Source organism: Gouania willdenowi, chromosome 13 (genome assembly GCF_900634775.1).
Source record: "Gouania willdenowi chromosome 13, fGouWil2.1, whole genome shotgun sequence".
NCBI lineage: Eukaryota > Metazoa > Chordata > Actinopteri > Blenniiformes > Gobiesocidae > Gouania > Gouania willdenowi.
The window spans coordinates 14,533,837-14,548,135 of record NC_041056.1 but is presented as its reverse complement, the minus strand read 5'-3'; the positions used below and the strand labels follow the sequence as shown (position 1 = coordinate 14,548,135).

General features: G+C 38.0%; 1 protein-coding gene across 2 annotated transcripts in view; it reads right to left on the bottom strand.

Annotated features, from left to right (window-relative positions):
• The window catches only part of schip1 (schwannomin interacting protein 1), a 255,728-nt gene that overhangs the window by 63,646 nt on the left and 177,783 nt on the right, over positions 1–14,299 (bottom strand). The window contains exon 1 of one of the 2 annotated variants that reach the window (XM_028464368.1): positions 1,299–1,868. The exons of the other annotated variant lie outside the window; for it this stretch is intronic. Within the exon in view, the coding sequence (XP_028320169.1) occupies positions 1,299–1,307 (9 nt within the window). The 5' untranslated portion in view covers positions 1,308–1,868. Of the gene's footprint in view, positions 1–1,298; positions 1,869–14,299 lie in introns of those variants that run through there. 2 annotated transcript variants of the gene reach the window in all.

Sequence of the window (14,299 nt, the reverse complement as noted above, 5' to 3'; positions counted from 1 at the left end):
TAGATTTTCTCATCTACTCTGAAATAAAATAAATAAAGAAAATCATGAGTGAAAACAAAGTCAGTCAAACAAACATTTTTAAGACATCAAAATAAACCTCTAAATTACCATTACTGTAAAAAATCATGTTATTTCACAGACAAATGTAAGACACAAATTACAGGAATGCATAAAAGATGTGAGCTGGTATTGACAGTAAACTCCATGGGATCATTTCCAACAATGTGTGACTGTGTGTGAACGACACTAGTGAACTGCATGAGATCACTGTGGTTTACATACATGAGCTAAAAAGCTACAGCATCACCAGCTATACTTACAGCTCAATTACAAGCTAATGAAACCACAATAAAGAGCTTTATAAGATCTAGTGCCAGTCATTGTTTACAGTCAAATGGAGGATGGAGTGATTCATCATGTTCAGCATTAACGACCTGCTCATCCAACGAAACAGAGATCGCGTTTCAAATCCCGTCATTAAACTACAATCCCCATTCACCCATTTACGTCAACTCATTTCTTTTTTTCCATTTGACCACATCACGTCAACACGCGATGATGATGTTGATGATCACATGTGCGCGATATAAATATAAAGCAATCATTTAAAGTGCAAAAAAGCGGAGAGACCGAAAGGCGCTGCAAAGACTGGAGCGTCAAAGCTGATCCTCAGCGGGGATTAACCCCACACAGGCCGGCTTGGCTTGGCTTGGCTTTGGCCAACAGAATGCATGCAAATAGACAGCTGCACCATTACTACTCCACCCGACCCGGTGGAGTGAATTCAGGGAAGGAAGGAAGGGGGTGTAACCTGATTTATGGGTGAGCTCCAAACTCCTGTGCGTCGTTGCAACGAGGGGCAACATTGTATGATGATGATACGCCCTGTCCAGCGACTAGTGCGACCTGCACAGCTTCAGTTTCTATGTATGTTGTCCTTGCGACACATAGTTGTCACTTTGGCCAATTCAAAAATGGAAAATATATCCTAAATGATGACATTATGAACTATTTTATCTTTAAACTGCATATAATCATACATTTACTACTCAAAAATGATGATTCAGAAGAAATAAAGTCCCTAGAGAAACCCGATACCCTCCCAGCAGCGGCAGTGGTGGTGGTGACAGTAACGCCCAACATCCCTATCATGTCACCATATAATAATACTCATAATATTAATAATAATAATAGCCGAACTGACCCCAGCTAGGATAGTAATACACCAAATGTTAGTCAGATTGAATAATAAGGGAACGCCTTAAGGGGCGCAGTCTAGTCTCACCCCCTGTACTTACTGTCATCATCTCTGCAGCCGGTCCTCCGCCTTTCAAGACATTGTAAAGTGTAAAATCCCAGCTGTTAGACAAACGGTGACGCTGCTGACTTGTTTCACAGCAGCTTTTTATTCTAGGGGTGGGCGGCGGTGGTGGAGGAGGAGGAGAGCTGAGCCACAGCAGCCAGTGGAGGTTTCAGTAGATGTCATCGCTCGGAGTTTTGCCTAGTGTGTGTGTGTGTGTGTGTGTGTGTGTGTGTGTGTGTGTGTGAGCTCTGACTGTGGATATTGAAAATTAAGGCAGATGTGTTTGAAATCCCAGCAGCACTGCTTCGGCTTCCTTTCCGTCCTCTCCTCCCTCTCCTGCGCACTGATGCCCGCCCGGCACTTCAGCCTGCGCGCAGTCGCTCCCCTGTTTACACCGGCTCTGAGCGCGTTCACTTAACCGATGCCTTAGGCTACACCCAAGTGTGTCATATATATTCACGTGATCATATTTAAGCAAGAATATCAACATAAATGCAGGACACTGAGCTTCGTCGTGTCCGTCCGTCCGTTGTATTTAAGTCCGCTCCGTGTAAAAGCTGCGTTGTCGCTCCGTGGAGTGACGCCGACCAAACACCAACTAAAGCCCAACCTTCTGCACCCACTGACCTTGCAAAAAACACGGCGGCGAGGAAGAAAGAAAGAGGGTGAAGCGGAATGGAGAGAGGAAACTACTAAGGTGAATTATTAAACATGCTCCTGCACGCTGTTCTGAATTTAGATCATAGTCCAAGACCATGTTTTTGTGTGTCCCAGTTCCCCCTAATGTAGGAATGTTTCTCATATTCATTTCACACCAAACGACCACTTTAACTAGAGCACCACTTACCTAAATAGTCACAGCTTGAATGCAATAAAGCCTCTTACTGTGAAAGTTTCAACATTCAGTTTTTATTAACTATCAGGGGTTAAATTATGGAACTACCCACAAAGCACCAACATAAACCAGTTTAAAAAGCTTTTTAAGTCATTCATCGTTAGTAAGTATAAGAAAGAAGAGCAACAATTTTACCTATGACAGCTATATATATGTATATGATGGTATAAAATATATTAATATTTAAACATAATAAAAGTTTTTTTTAAATTAATATATATATATATATATATATATATATATATATATATATATATATATATATATATATATATATATATATATATATAGCCACTCTGAATTGAATTGATGAATTTTTTGTTGTAAATATGAAATGTCATATACATTCATGTGTATGTATGTATAAGAGTGTACGTATGAATATATGTTTGATATGAATGTATAAACTGTATATATAAATCTTGTGCAGAATATATACTGAATGTTTGTGTTGACCGCCAAAATAAAATTCAAATTCCAATTTTTTTGGTGGGTTTCATTCACTATAACTCCAGCATTATGTGAAATGTCGACATAGTGGATATCGCAATGTTTTTCAGCATGAGCTTTGATGACAAGTTTACTTACTTACTACAATAATAATAATAATAATAATAATAATAATAATAATAATAATAATAATAATAATGCATTGGATTTTATACAGCACTTTTTCATAGACACACTTTACATTGACGTGCATTATTCTTTCACTCCACACATAGTGGTGGTAAGCTACTATTGTAGCCACAGCTAGACTGACAGAGGCGAGGCTGCCATAGTGCGCTATCGGTCCGTACGACCACCACCAACACTCACACAAAACATTCATACTAGTCAATGTGGGTGAAGTGCCTTGCTCGAGGACACAACAATGATGATTTGGATAGTACAGGATTCAAACCCCGAACCCTTCCATTATAAATTTTGGCCAGTATTTTTTTTTTTTTTAAATTTCAACAAATAATATGTGTTACAGACTTGCAATTTTCACTAAAATCTAGCTCCAATACTGAATAAAACCTATCTCCTCCCATAATTTTTGCTCCACTGACACCAAACTTTCTATAAACACAACTTCAGACTGACCAACGCAAGTGATCCACACAGATTTTGCATTTCTGAAAAATTGAGCCTCAAATGGTTGTACTGTTAAATACAACTTAACTGTTCATAAAAATGGCAAAAAAAAAAAAAAAAAAAGATTTTAATTGCTGTGGATATTGGGAATATATCAGAATTGAATTTTAAAAACTGAATTCTTAATTGCCTTTTGAATTTTGCTCGTGTGAACAATTGAAGTCAATGCAAAAACTTTTCCACATAGGGAGCAAATAAATAATTGTTAAAAACAAATAACTAACATCTCAATGCTTTCAAGATGCAATTTGTGTTTTTACCGAGTTTGTCTTAATAACTGAATTCTCGACAGTCGTCTAAAATCTGCCTTTAAACGCTAACAGCTGCTGTCTGGCGACGTTTCCAATTGCTAATTAGCTCAGTGACATAGAAGATGTTTCTTGGCGTTGACGATTGTTTCTATTTTTTAACTGTAAAATTGCCTGGCCCAGACTATTGCTGCACATTAACTATACTTTTATATAATATTTGACAAGGTTAAAAAAGAAAAACAAAATGCTCAGTACAACAGTCATATTTTAAGATTACTGTAGGTGAACTTCACGCACAGGTTCATGGGCTGACAAAGAAAAATATAGAGTACAAAGAAAAAACACAGGTACATGAAAGAAAGCAATGACAAAAAAAAAAAGATACAAAGATGGTTGAAACCCCTGCCTCTTTGCTGTGGGCTTTAAGGCCACGATAAACCCCTCTGAAGTTACTGTGAATCTGCAAAGGATTCACAACTTTGTCCACTTTGTACATCCTACCCAATGCTGTCTAGAATTGTAGCATTTTGAAGTCTAGGAGCAGTCCACAGACATGGTACGTTAAATGAATACAAGCAGCAGAAAAGAGTTCATCCATGTAATGATGGAGCAGCACTTCAAAGACCCCTGACTGAGTTTCTCCTTGCACTGCAGAAGGGACAGCCCTAGTGGGGATCTCCCAATAACAGACATCGGGAGTCTTGCCTTTTGCTACCCACAACTGCTCTCAACTTTTCTTATTAAAAATTAATCCATCATAGCCAAGTAAAGTAAGGAGTTGAAAGTTAACTAGAAGTCCGTGAGGGGAATAAATTAATTTTGGGAGTATGCGAGCACTGTCAATGAAAATCCTTTCGAACCAATGAACCCTTCAATGTCGTGATGCCTAAAGATTATTGTTCACATCATGTTTACATTAACACACGTTTGCCTTGTTGAAGTTCACTTTCTCTGGCCTGTGTATCAATAAAAGCACGAGAAAATAGCCACGCTCTGTCACCCCAGAGCTCACTGCTGCTTGTCTTCATCCCCCGAAAGAGAAAGATGACTTTTACTGTACTTTTGATCGAGGAGGTGGTCAAAGACAGTTCATTGTCCAATTGTTTGATCAATCACTCCCCCCCCCTTTTTGTTTCTCTTCCGACACACAGGTGTGCTATCTGTCAAGGTATGACTCGGAGAATTTTTCCCAATCACGGAAAAGGCAGGGAAAATGTTCTGCTCTTGATATACAGTGCCGGGAAAGCATAGCTCTATCTGGCTGTCTAACAGTCCATCCATAGCAGTTACTGACAGAAATCACTGAAAGCCTATTACTGACAGAAGATAAGGCTGGCAAAAATACTTCCTCTCAGATGATACTGAAAACCCAGGCAACATCTTTCTCTGCTTGTATCTCTCACAGGCATTAAAAAACCAAGAGGTCCTAACAGTCAGGGAGAAACTGAACCTGTGTTTGACACGTCAGGAACTCACCAAGAGCTCCAACGTGAAGACACTGAAAGTGACCTCAGTGGATCCCTCCTTTCCTGCTCCCACCACTCATTCAAAGTCCGTGTAAAGCAAATTCAGCCATTTTCTTCTAAGCACATTATATAGGTCATAAATGTATTCATTAAAACATGTACAAAGCCATTCAACCATTTAGAATTCAATTAAAAAAAATAAATTTCTGTGTTCAGGATTTAATGCGCGGGTCAGAAATCAGGGTCATGTTACGTAGCGGAACCATCATTAGCATAAACACGACCCTGCTGCTGAAGAACACCAAACTTCCACGGCCCCCAGCTGGAGCAAACTGGCCCCTAGCCGAAAACAAACCACATATGCGGTTTTTTGTCTCTAACGGGGGCAGTTTTGACTCTACCTGGAATGGATGCACATATTTGGACTCGGGCGGAGCAGACCTTTCTGCTGACACCGTTTGGCCCAATCCGAGCATTTTTGGAGGCACTATCAATGCTGAAGCCGCTTTTACACTGCTCTCTCCCATAGACACAGTACATGGAGGCGGCGCCCTTCCGTGGGCGTGGTTTGTTTTTCCATGATTTTGAGACCTAATTTTATATACTTAGCATTTTTTTTTCCTCTTTCAAATTTGGCTCAGTGGTCAGTGAAACATGTTTCAGGAAGCTTAGACTGGACTAGACGACAAAAATTAAGCATCAGAAACAGAAGTTAAGCAAGGTCAGACAAGCTGATGGTACAGTATATGTCCTGTCAGGTTAAGAGACACTTGAGTAAGGAATACTACTCCGTAATGTTTCCTGTCTTTTTTTTTTTTTTTTTTTAGGATGAAAAGGTTGAGTTCTTTGGTGTTATAGAAATTAAACTTTTATGGTACATTAAAGAATAAAAGCACTCAGAAAGAAAACCTCCACTAAGCACCAAATTATCTCTTTGCCAGATGTTTGCAGTTATCTGGATCAGTGATCCTTTAAAGGATTGTAGGACATTTCTATCCCCATTATAATAACAATACAGTCGTACCAAATGCATGGGCATCCCAATTCTTTCGAAAAATCACCTTTAAAAACTCAATCTATATTAGATCCGGAATAAACTCTGTGTTGTAACTGAGAAACCAACCCAACATAACAAATGAAATTTCATAAAGATCGGTCAACTACGAACCGAGATATGAATTCTTGTAAATTTACCAATGACGAGAGATATGCATTTTTCAATTTTTAAACTAATCCAGAATCAGTATATTGATTGGCTTTTGACAGGTTTTTAAATTACATTATCCTAACTCAACATTTAATGAGTAATATTGATAAATACATGAAACAGAAGATATCCTAAAGCTGGATGCTTTCCTTATCTGCCGATATATAAAATGTTGCAGGTTCTTCATCATCAGCTGTATCCAGAGTTTTTGTCTGGCAAGGAAGAAAGATTTTAAGACTAAACTAAAGGAAAAAAGAAGCTTGTGTAGTTATTTGTTTTGGGGTTTTGCAGCAAAGGTAAAGGCGGGCCAGCCAATGCTCGTCATAAACCCACAATGCTTTGCATGCTATCAAAAATGGCAACCCCAATATCTTGAACTGGCTATATGGCCTATCTTGAGAATACAATAAAAAGATTATGTTTCTACTCATGCATTTTAGAACCACATATCTTCTAGTAAGAGCACTTGGAACAGCATTTTTAAATAGAAAGGAGGATGACTTTAATCTTGAAATTAAATATGGGAATAAAGCAGCTAAAAAGTGATTAAATAACGTCTTAAAAAGTAGTAAAAAAGCCAGACTTTGTGTGAACTTTAAAGAACAGAGTTTCTTTTCTTAGAATTTCCCATTTTAGTGAAATTGCATTTTTAGATATGGAAGATATACAGTACATTTGCTCAGATTATTTATTTAGTTGCAGTATTATTATTTTTTTTATAACTGGGTGACTTTGCATTTGGGTTAATACAGTTTTTAAACATTAACAAGTGCATTAAAAATGAATCCATTGAATACATAATTTACGGTTTTAAGAGGTGGTTTATCAAATTATGGATTGCATTGTTACTTTCATGGACGGGTCGACGGGAGAGTGTTACAGGTATTTTTTTTTTTTTTTTTTTAAATTGCTGTGTGACACATTTTAGACCTTTTTCCCTACATTTTTGTTGATGGTCCCTTGAGACAGCAGCAGCAGTAGTATGCAGATCATGTGAGGATGAATAGAGATGTCAGATGACCACAATAAAGGTCGGATCCTTAACCGACTGGCTGACCTGCTGCTCTAAATGGAATGGGTGGCCAAAGCATTGAGACTGGTCATTAATCTGCACCCCAAACACAATGATGATTCACTTCATTCAAACCACTGGGTGAATGAGGAACAAAAACAACAGCCTGGCTTTCCGTTTTGTGCCAAATACATGCGTGATATGCATGACCGTGCACATTTGTATGTGCATTCAAAACAAACATCCCAATGCATAATCATACACATGATGTCATGTTTTGTAATTGTGTTTACACCATCGTTCAAGCCCCACTGCCTGTTTGGTGCTGCACCACTTATATCTTTCTCTAATATATTGATCTCTCCTTCTATACTGAATGTCCAACCAACAATTTCACTTGCTAACCAAGTGTGAAATTAATTGCACCGGTAGCATCTTGCTCAATGTATATCAAAGCACTTAGACCTATTAGGTTTATTCAAATTGGAGGCACGTCTGCCCTCAGACTGTAATACTGTGTGAGCATGCCAACCAATTACCATAGAGTTGGACTTTAAAAAATGTGTTAATTCTGGTTTGTTTATATAGACTAATTGTTTGTTGCTGAGCGAAAGAGGGAATTTGTACTGATTAGGAACAATCACGAAGCTTAAAATCTAAAGCAGCAATTACAGAGAGCACAATAGGTGCATTATGGTCATAAACATAAAGAAAGTCGTGCTGATAAATAAACAGCCGTAGACGTGATAAAGCAGGAGGCGATACGTTTTCCTGAGGAGGGAGGAGGAGAAGAATTGCAGTGGTGAAGAAGTTAAGGAAAACAATATAATGATGCTGATGATCAGGAGACAAATCACAGTGATTAGAGCTATTCATGTGATGATGAAAATGATAGCTTCCAAGACAGTTAGAGATAAGAAGAGTGAGTGAGAGGCATTGTGTTTGAGTAACATAGAAGAATAGTGGCTTTTTTTGTTTGGAGGTACAAAAAATAAGTTTAGGATTTTTACATTTACATCCAACCAAGTCAGCAAACAATTAAATGAGGACCACTGACGGAAAAGAGCCTGGACAATAGAGACCTTTACCTGATTCATCAGACCTGTCACACTGATGCTAATTATAGAGAAAGAAGGAACAGTTTGTTATTTGTTCAAGAAGCTCTATTTATAGACTGTCTTTGTGGATTTGGACTCAGGACAGAGAACTGCTGTGAGAAAACATTTCTGTTTTTGCAGCTTAGACATCTAAAGCTTAAGGTTACTGATCACCTGCTCTTCCTGCAATCTGAAAGTTGTGCAATGTTGAGATTGCGTCTCCAAGAACGTGGTTTCTCCAATCCTTTCAGATGTGATCCGAGCACCTCTCCTCTCCTCCTCCGTATCTGTGACCCGTCAGCAATACAGAGATGTGCATCTATCCTGCCCTGTTCTCATTTTCACAATGCACCGTGCACCAAAGTCCACAAAATTTACAGCTCTCAACAAATTGGATCACTTCTCTGGAGTTTTGTGAGGACTTTGCTCCTGCTGCTGTCCACCTTTTCTCATCAACGGCTAAACAGCAAGAGACTGGGGGGAAAGAGAGAAAAGAGGCACTAGGAGTTGATTTAAGAATGCCAAATAAACCTGCAAGGACTGAATGAAAAAGAAAGCAAAGAAAACGAAAGGATGGCAAATCTTTACCAAGCACACATCTCTCCGCTTTGCCTATTAGAGGAAAACACTGCAAGTATTGCATACCTGAGGTTGCGGTAAAAGAAAAATCTGAATGCTATATCTGTCATTTTGACGGATTGCAGTTCACATCCCAGACCCACGTAGTAGCGAGTGGACATTTTCAAGTCCCATGTTTCATTAATGCTAAATGCAACAACACACCAGAAATAATGCATCCACAAAATATTTCACATTGTGTCCAATCTTAATGTTAAATTTTGCATTTTAATGTTGCGTTGCCGGTCTGCTTTTTGGAGAATGACCATATATGGGTTGACGCACCGAGAGGCTCTTGTGGAGTCTCCTGAAAGTGCTCACTGACGCCACCTACAAAATTAGCATCATCACTAATTAGCAGCTAACTGTAGAAAACTTCTGCTAGACTTCTTATGTACTGAAAGATTTCCTCAACATCCAGAGAATTTGTCAGAACACCTTTTCACGAGACTATTTATAGTTAGGTGTTGTGACAAATTCTGTGGCCCTACAAAATGATGGCGCCAGGATTTCCGGCTGCTGGGTAGACGTGAAAATTAAAAGCTATCAGCAGGATTTTTTTTCTCCATAGAACAAGATGCATCTAAAAACGTAGGATGTGAAATGGTGACTTGGGGACTTTAATTAGCTATGCTGCGGGCTATCCTACCGCTGAAGTCAGTGCTTGCAAAGCAGGAAATTCCTCGTTCAGAGAGTTTTGACAACTTCCAAGATTTCAAAACTTTGGCTCAAATGGAGCTTCTAATTCGAGGCTCCAGTGCGGATTCAGCATCCAGGACAACATCAAAACACCCACGAGACGTCATCTGTTAGAGGCATCTGCAGTAATCCCACTCCAGACATTTGTATTCTCTTGTTCGGACTGAATATTAATCAAATAGTGAATAAAAATTAAATGATATTGAATATGTTAAATATTCTCATTTTAAAAATATACTTGACAGGTAAAAATTGATTATGATGAGATATTTAAGACCCTGTTAGCATACCAGGGGTTTGCGGGGGCAGGGGAAGCATTGCCCCTCCTAGTGGTCAAAAGTTTTCATTGCAGTTTTCCCAAATTCATTTGAAAAAATACAATTCTTATTATAATGTACATAATATACAAATATTTTTAAGTGCCATAAAACACAGTGACTGTACAAAATATATGTGAATTAATTTGTTGTTTTTAAAAAAATACAAATGATTTTTTGGCGCTCTTCTTCTGTTGCACAATTCTTCCACACAATGTAAATGGTGAAGTGACACTGTGCCTAGCAGTTCATGTATGGTACTGCAGCAAAAATTCAGCACAAAGCGGCCACCGACCTGATTTTACAATGAATTTACAACATTAAACGACGCATCGACGCAATTTTTTTTAAAATCAACATTATCAATTATGTTACTAATCATTTTTGCATTATTCTATACTGTATATTACACACACATTGTGGTTGGTGCGAATCTCAAGACGGTATTTATACATATATAGTGAAATCTGTTTTTTCTTTTGCCCCCGTCTCCCCCCACCTCTTGGCAAGAATCTCAAACTCCATCTATGCCTGTTAGTCAAAGGGACAGACAACAAAAAACTCTAGTGCAACCTCTGCTGCATACCAGTGTTGGTCGGGAGATTTGACAGATGCTTCAAGTAGATTCACTGATAATCTCTGCCTTTTGCACAAACCGACAGAAGCAGTCGCATGGACTAAAAAGTCACCAGAGTGTTGTTAAGGTTAAGGGCCAACAGGTGAGTTCTGAGCTGCTGTGATGTGACGGAGTGACAGCTCCATTTTTAACCCGAGCTAGTGATCCCTGAAGTAAGACAAAAAGAAGTGTGTTTTTAGGTAATACACTTGTGCACCAGAGATAGCCTGGCAGCTGGTGGCACACTGTCTAAATCAATTATTGATTTCTCCTGCACTGTCAGGTGTGAGATACTACAGCACCGGAGCCAGGCGTGGCCTCATAAGTCATCATTGCTGGGACGGCGATAGGGAGATGAGCCAAGCAACAGTGCTGTCCATCCACGGACTCTGTTGTAGTGTTGTGTTGGGAGTTTGTCGAGCCACAAGCTATTCCTGAACTCGTTTCTAGTGTGACTAGGATTCAAAAATGTAATTAAATTTGAAAAGGTCATGCTTGAATTAGAACAGCTGACAAGTGATGAATTTTGCTAACTACCATAAAATATAGAAGTGCCTGAGGCGCACACTTACACACAATTCGGTTAATCTTCACTTCTTTCATAACACTGCTTTCTATGAGCTTGGCGAGTTTGTGGCTATTTGTAAGCAGGTTAAAGCAATAACGCAACAATGCATGCATATTGATATGACAATGCTTTAGTATGTCTGTGTTGGTAGTGTAAACAAATATTTCCATGTGTTTTGCAGCAGAGTAGAAAAAACTACCTAATTATGCATCTCTAATTACAACATGTGGGTTACTGTAAATGATTTGTGCAGTATAGTTATCTCCTTAACTACCAATTTAATTTGATTTGGATTTATGTGATATGATCAAGAGCAGCATTGGATTTCAGTTTCATTATCAGACGCACGCAGACAAGCTGCCGTCCCTGTCCTATTGGTTTATTGCAGTGATTACAGAGAAAAACCCAGTCTCACTGAGCGTGTGCAAGTTTAAAAACCAACAGCCACAACAACAACATATTTGTGGATTTTTGTTGACTTGCTTTTTGAGTTCTTAAGATTAGATTTAATCACTAAATCTAATTGTAATTCTTTAACAAAGTTGTTAAAATTTTTTCAGGTTGCATCCATTTTTCATTCACTAATAACACATCAGAATATTATGAGTTAGCCAGAAGTTACTCTTAACTTAGCTATTTGTTTTCTTTTTTTTTTTTGTGTTATTTTACCATGAAAACATGCAAAATGCAGAATATTTTAAAATTGTGTGTATTGTTTTATTCACTTTAAGATGTTCTGGTTTCATATACAATTTTAAAATACTGCACACACATACACTCAAGAATGCACAAATGCACACACAAAAAGGGTTCAAAACAAGCTGATGCCATAACCGGAGATACTAAAAATATGACAGTGAACTGAATTATCACAATGACATTGTGGAGGTAATGCAAGGCATTTGACTGCTGTGATCATCGTTAAAAAGGCAAAACAAGCAGCGATTGTTTATCTAGTGAGAAAGTCTTGGAGGTCAGAAAAATAACTCTAATAACTCCCCCAACAGAACTTTTCAGCAGTTCTTGACATGACCACAGGAGGCACAATTTTCTTAATTGAAATTGACCCAGAAAACAAGACCCAACAAGAGCATGAGACATGAAATATCCTCTTTGCCAGATGATCCTGATCATGGTACCATGAGCATTCACACTTTAGAGGAGTGGAAGAAATTTAAATCCCCATTAATAATATACAGTAAGTCCAAATGTATGGACAGCATTTTTTTTTTTTTTAAGGTCTAGTATGATGCTTTTGTCACCCATCTCTATTTGTTCAAAGAACCCCAACAACATAGTATTTGAGTTTTAGCCCTCTGAAAAGCCACTTTCAGAGCAATTCTCAAAACGGGCTCATTCGCGAAATACTTATGCATTTTCATGAGTGGGCGTGTCTGTAGACTCTGACTCCACACACAACAGCGATCACTAGCGATTATCTTTTGCTACGCACACACACGCTTGTTATTGTTTTCAGCCAAGAAACTGAACATTACAGTAAAAAATATGGCAATTTAAGCAGCTATTGTGATATTGAGTCAGAAAAGTGTGTGCGTGTTGCTGCAGAACCAGAGCAGCAGCAGCAGCAGCAGCAGCAGCAGCAGCTGATCCTTTCTGCACACAAACACAGCCAGACTCTCTCTTTTTCATCATACCTCCCCTTTAAATGGCGATGAAATGCACAATCTGGATCCAATCCAAAACAAACTCTGTGGGATAATTGAAGAACCAATGTGACATAACTGAGTGAAATCTCAAATCATGAAGATCGATCAATGACAACACAACATTCATTTTTAAACATGTGCCAATGGTGAGAGATAGGATTTTTTTGGTTTTTGAAATTGATCCAGAATCAGTATATTGATCCAGATCCTCTCCAAAATTTAATATAATCTTCCATGGTGTAAGGTCTATATTTGGTTGAAACTTTGTTAAGTACTCTTGATGTAATCCTCCCAACAGATGAACCAAAAAAGAAATAAACACCAATGAAAATATTGCCTCCTTGGCAGAGTAATAACAAATGAAAGACACACAATATTATTGGACAAACAGATAAGCGAAATGACAAATCATTTTATTATTTGAATGATATTCATTGCTAAATACATTTGAGGCTCCTCATTCTGTATTCCGTCATCCACATTTCTTTCTTTTGTTCATTGAGATGGTTTTGCAGTCACAACCTAATAGGAAAATTCTAAAACTCCAACAACATTGTAAACAAACTGATGACTCATGCTGATACAAATATAACTTCCTTTATCCATCTGCTTTATAGATTAGCTGTTGCACCATGTTTAGCTGACATAGCATTTCTAGTATAAACTTTAAGGTCATATGTCTCTGTTCAAAACATTCTTGTGCTTTTTATTTGCTACCAAGTTCATGTACAGGTGTGAATAAAGCAATCTTGAGTAAAGCAAACTCATGCTTACATTTTTCCTGCATTAATGATCTAATGTTTCATGGAGCAGAAGATTTTCTTTTCAGCAATGTTATAAGATATTATCAGAAGATTATTGATGAAAAAAATTAGATTACACCTGTTTAAATCATAGTGGTCTTCTTTTTATGTATAACAGTGGTAGTTAGAGCTAATCATTGACCATAAGTTATAGAAAGAAATATTTATATATATATGTATATATATATATATATATATACTGTATATATAAATACATCCAAATTTGTTGCTTGGAATACCAGATCTACTTTAGAAAAGCTGTAAATATTTCTGATTGCGTTACACAGAGTGAGAGTGGGGCTTGGTTTCTGTATATTTGATACATTCATGCAGTGGTTTAAGTGGGCCGAAATGCACCGGTACGGAGTTCCAGGACATTAAAAATGTCAATTGAGCATCCCGGCGCTTCTCCGAGTGCCAAGAATGTACTTTCAGTCTTCACAGTGCAGATGTAGGTACCAAATGTGTCCGGGCATCCAAATGAGTTTGGTCGGCCTATTTTACGGCAGTTTGTGTACCATTTAAAAAGTTGGAACCCTGCTTTTGAATTCCGATTTATTTTGATGTTTATCTTATTTTCTGTTTGGTTTTTGATTGTCAATGTTGTTTATTGTGTTTTTCACACATTTTCAATTTTTTT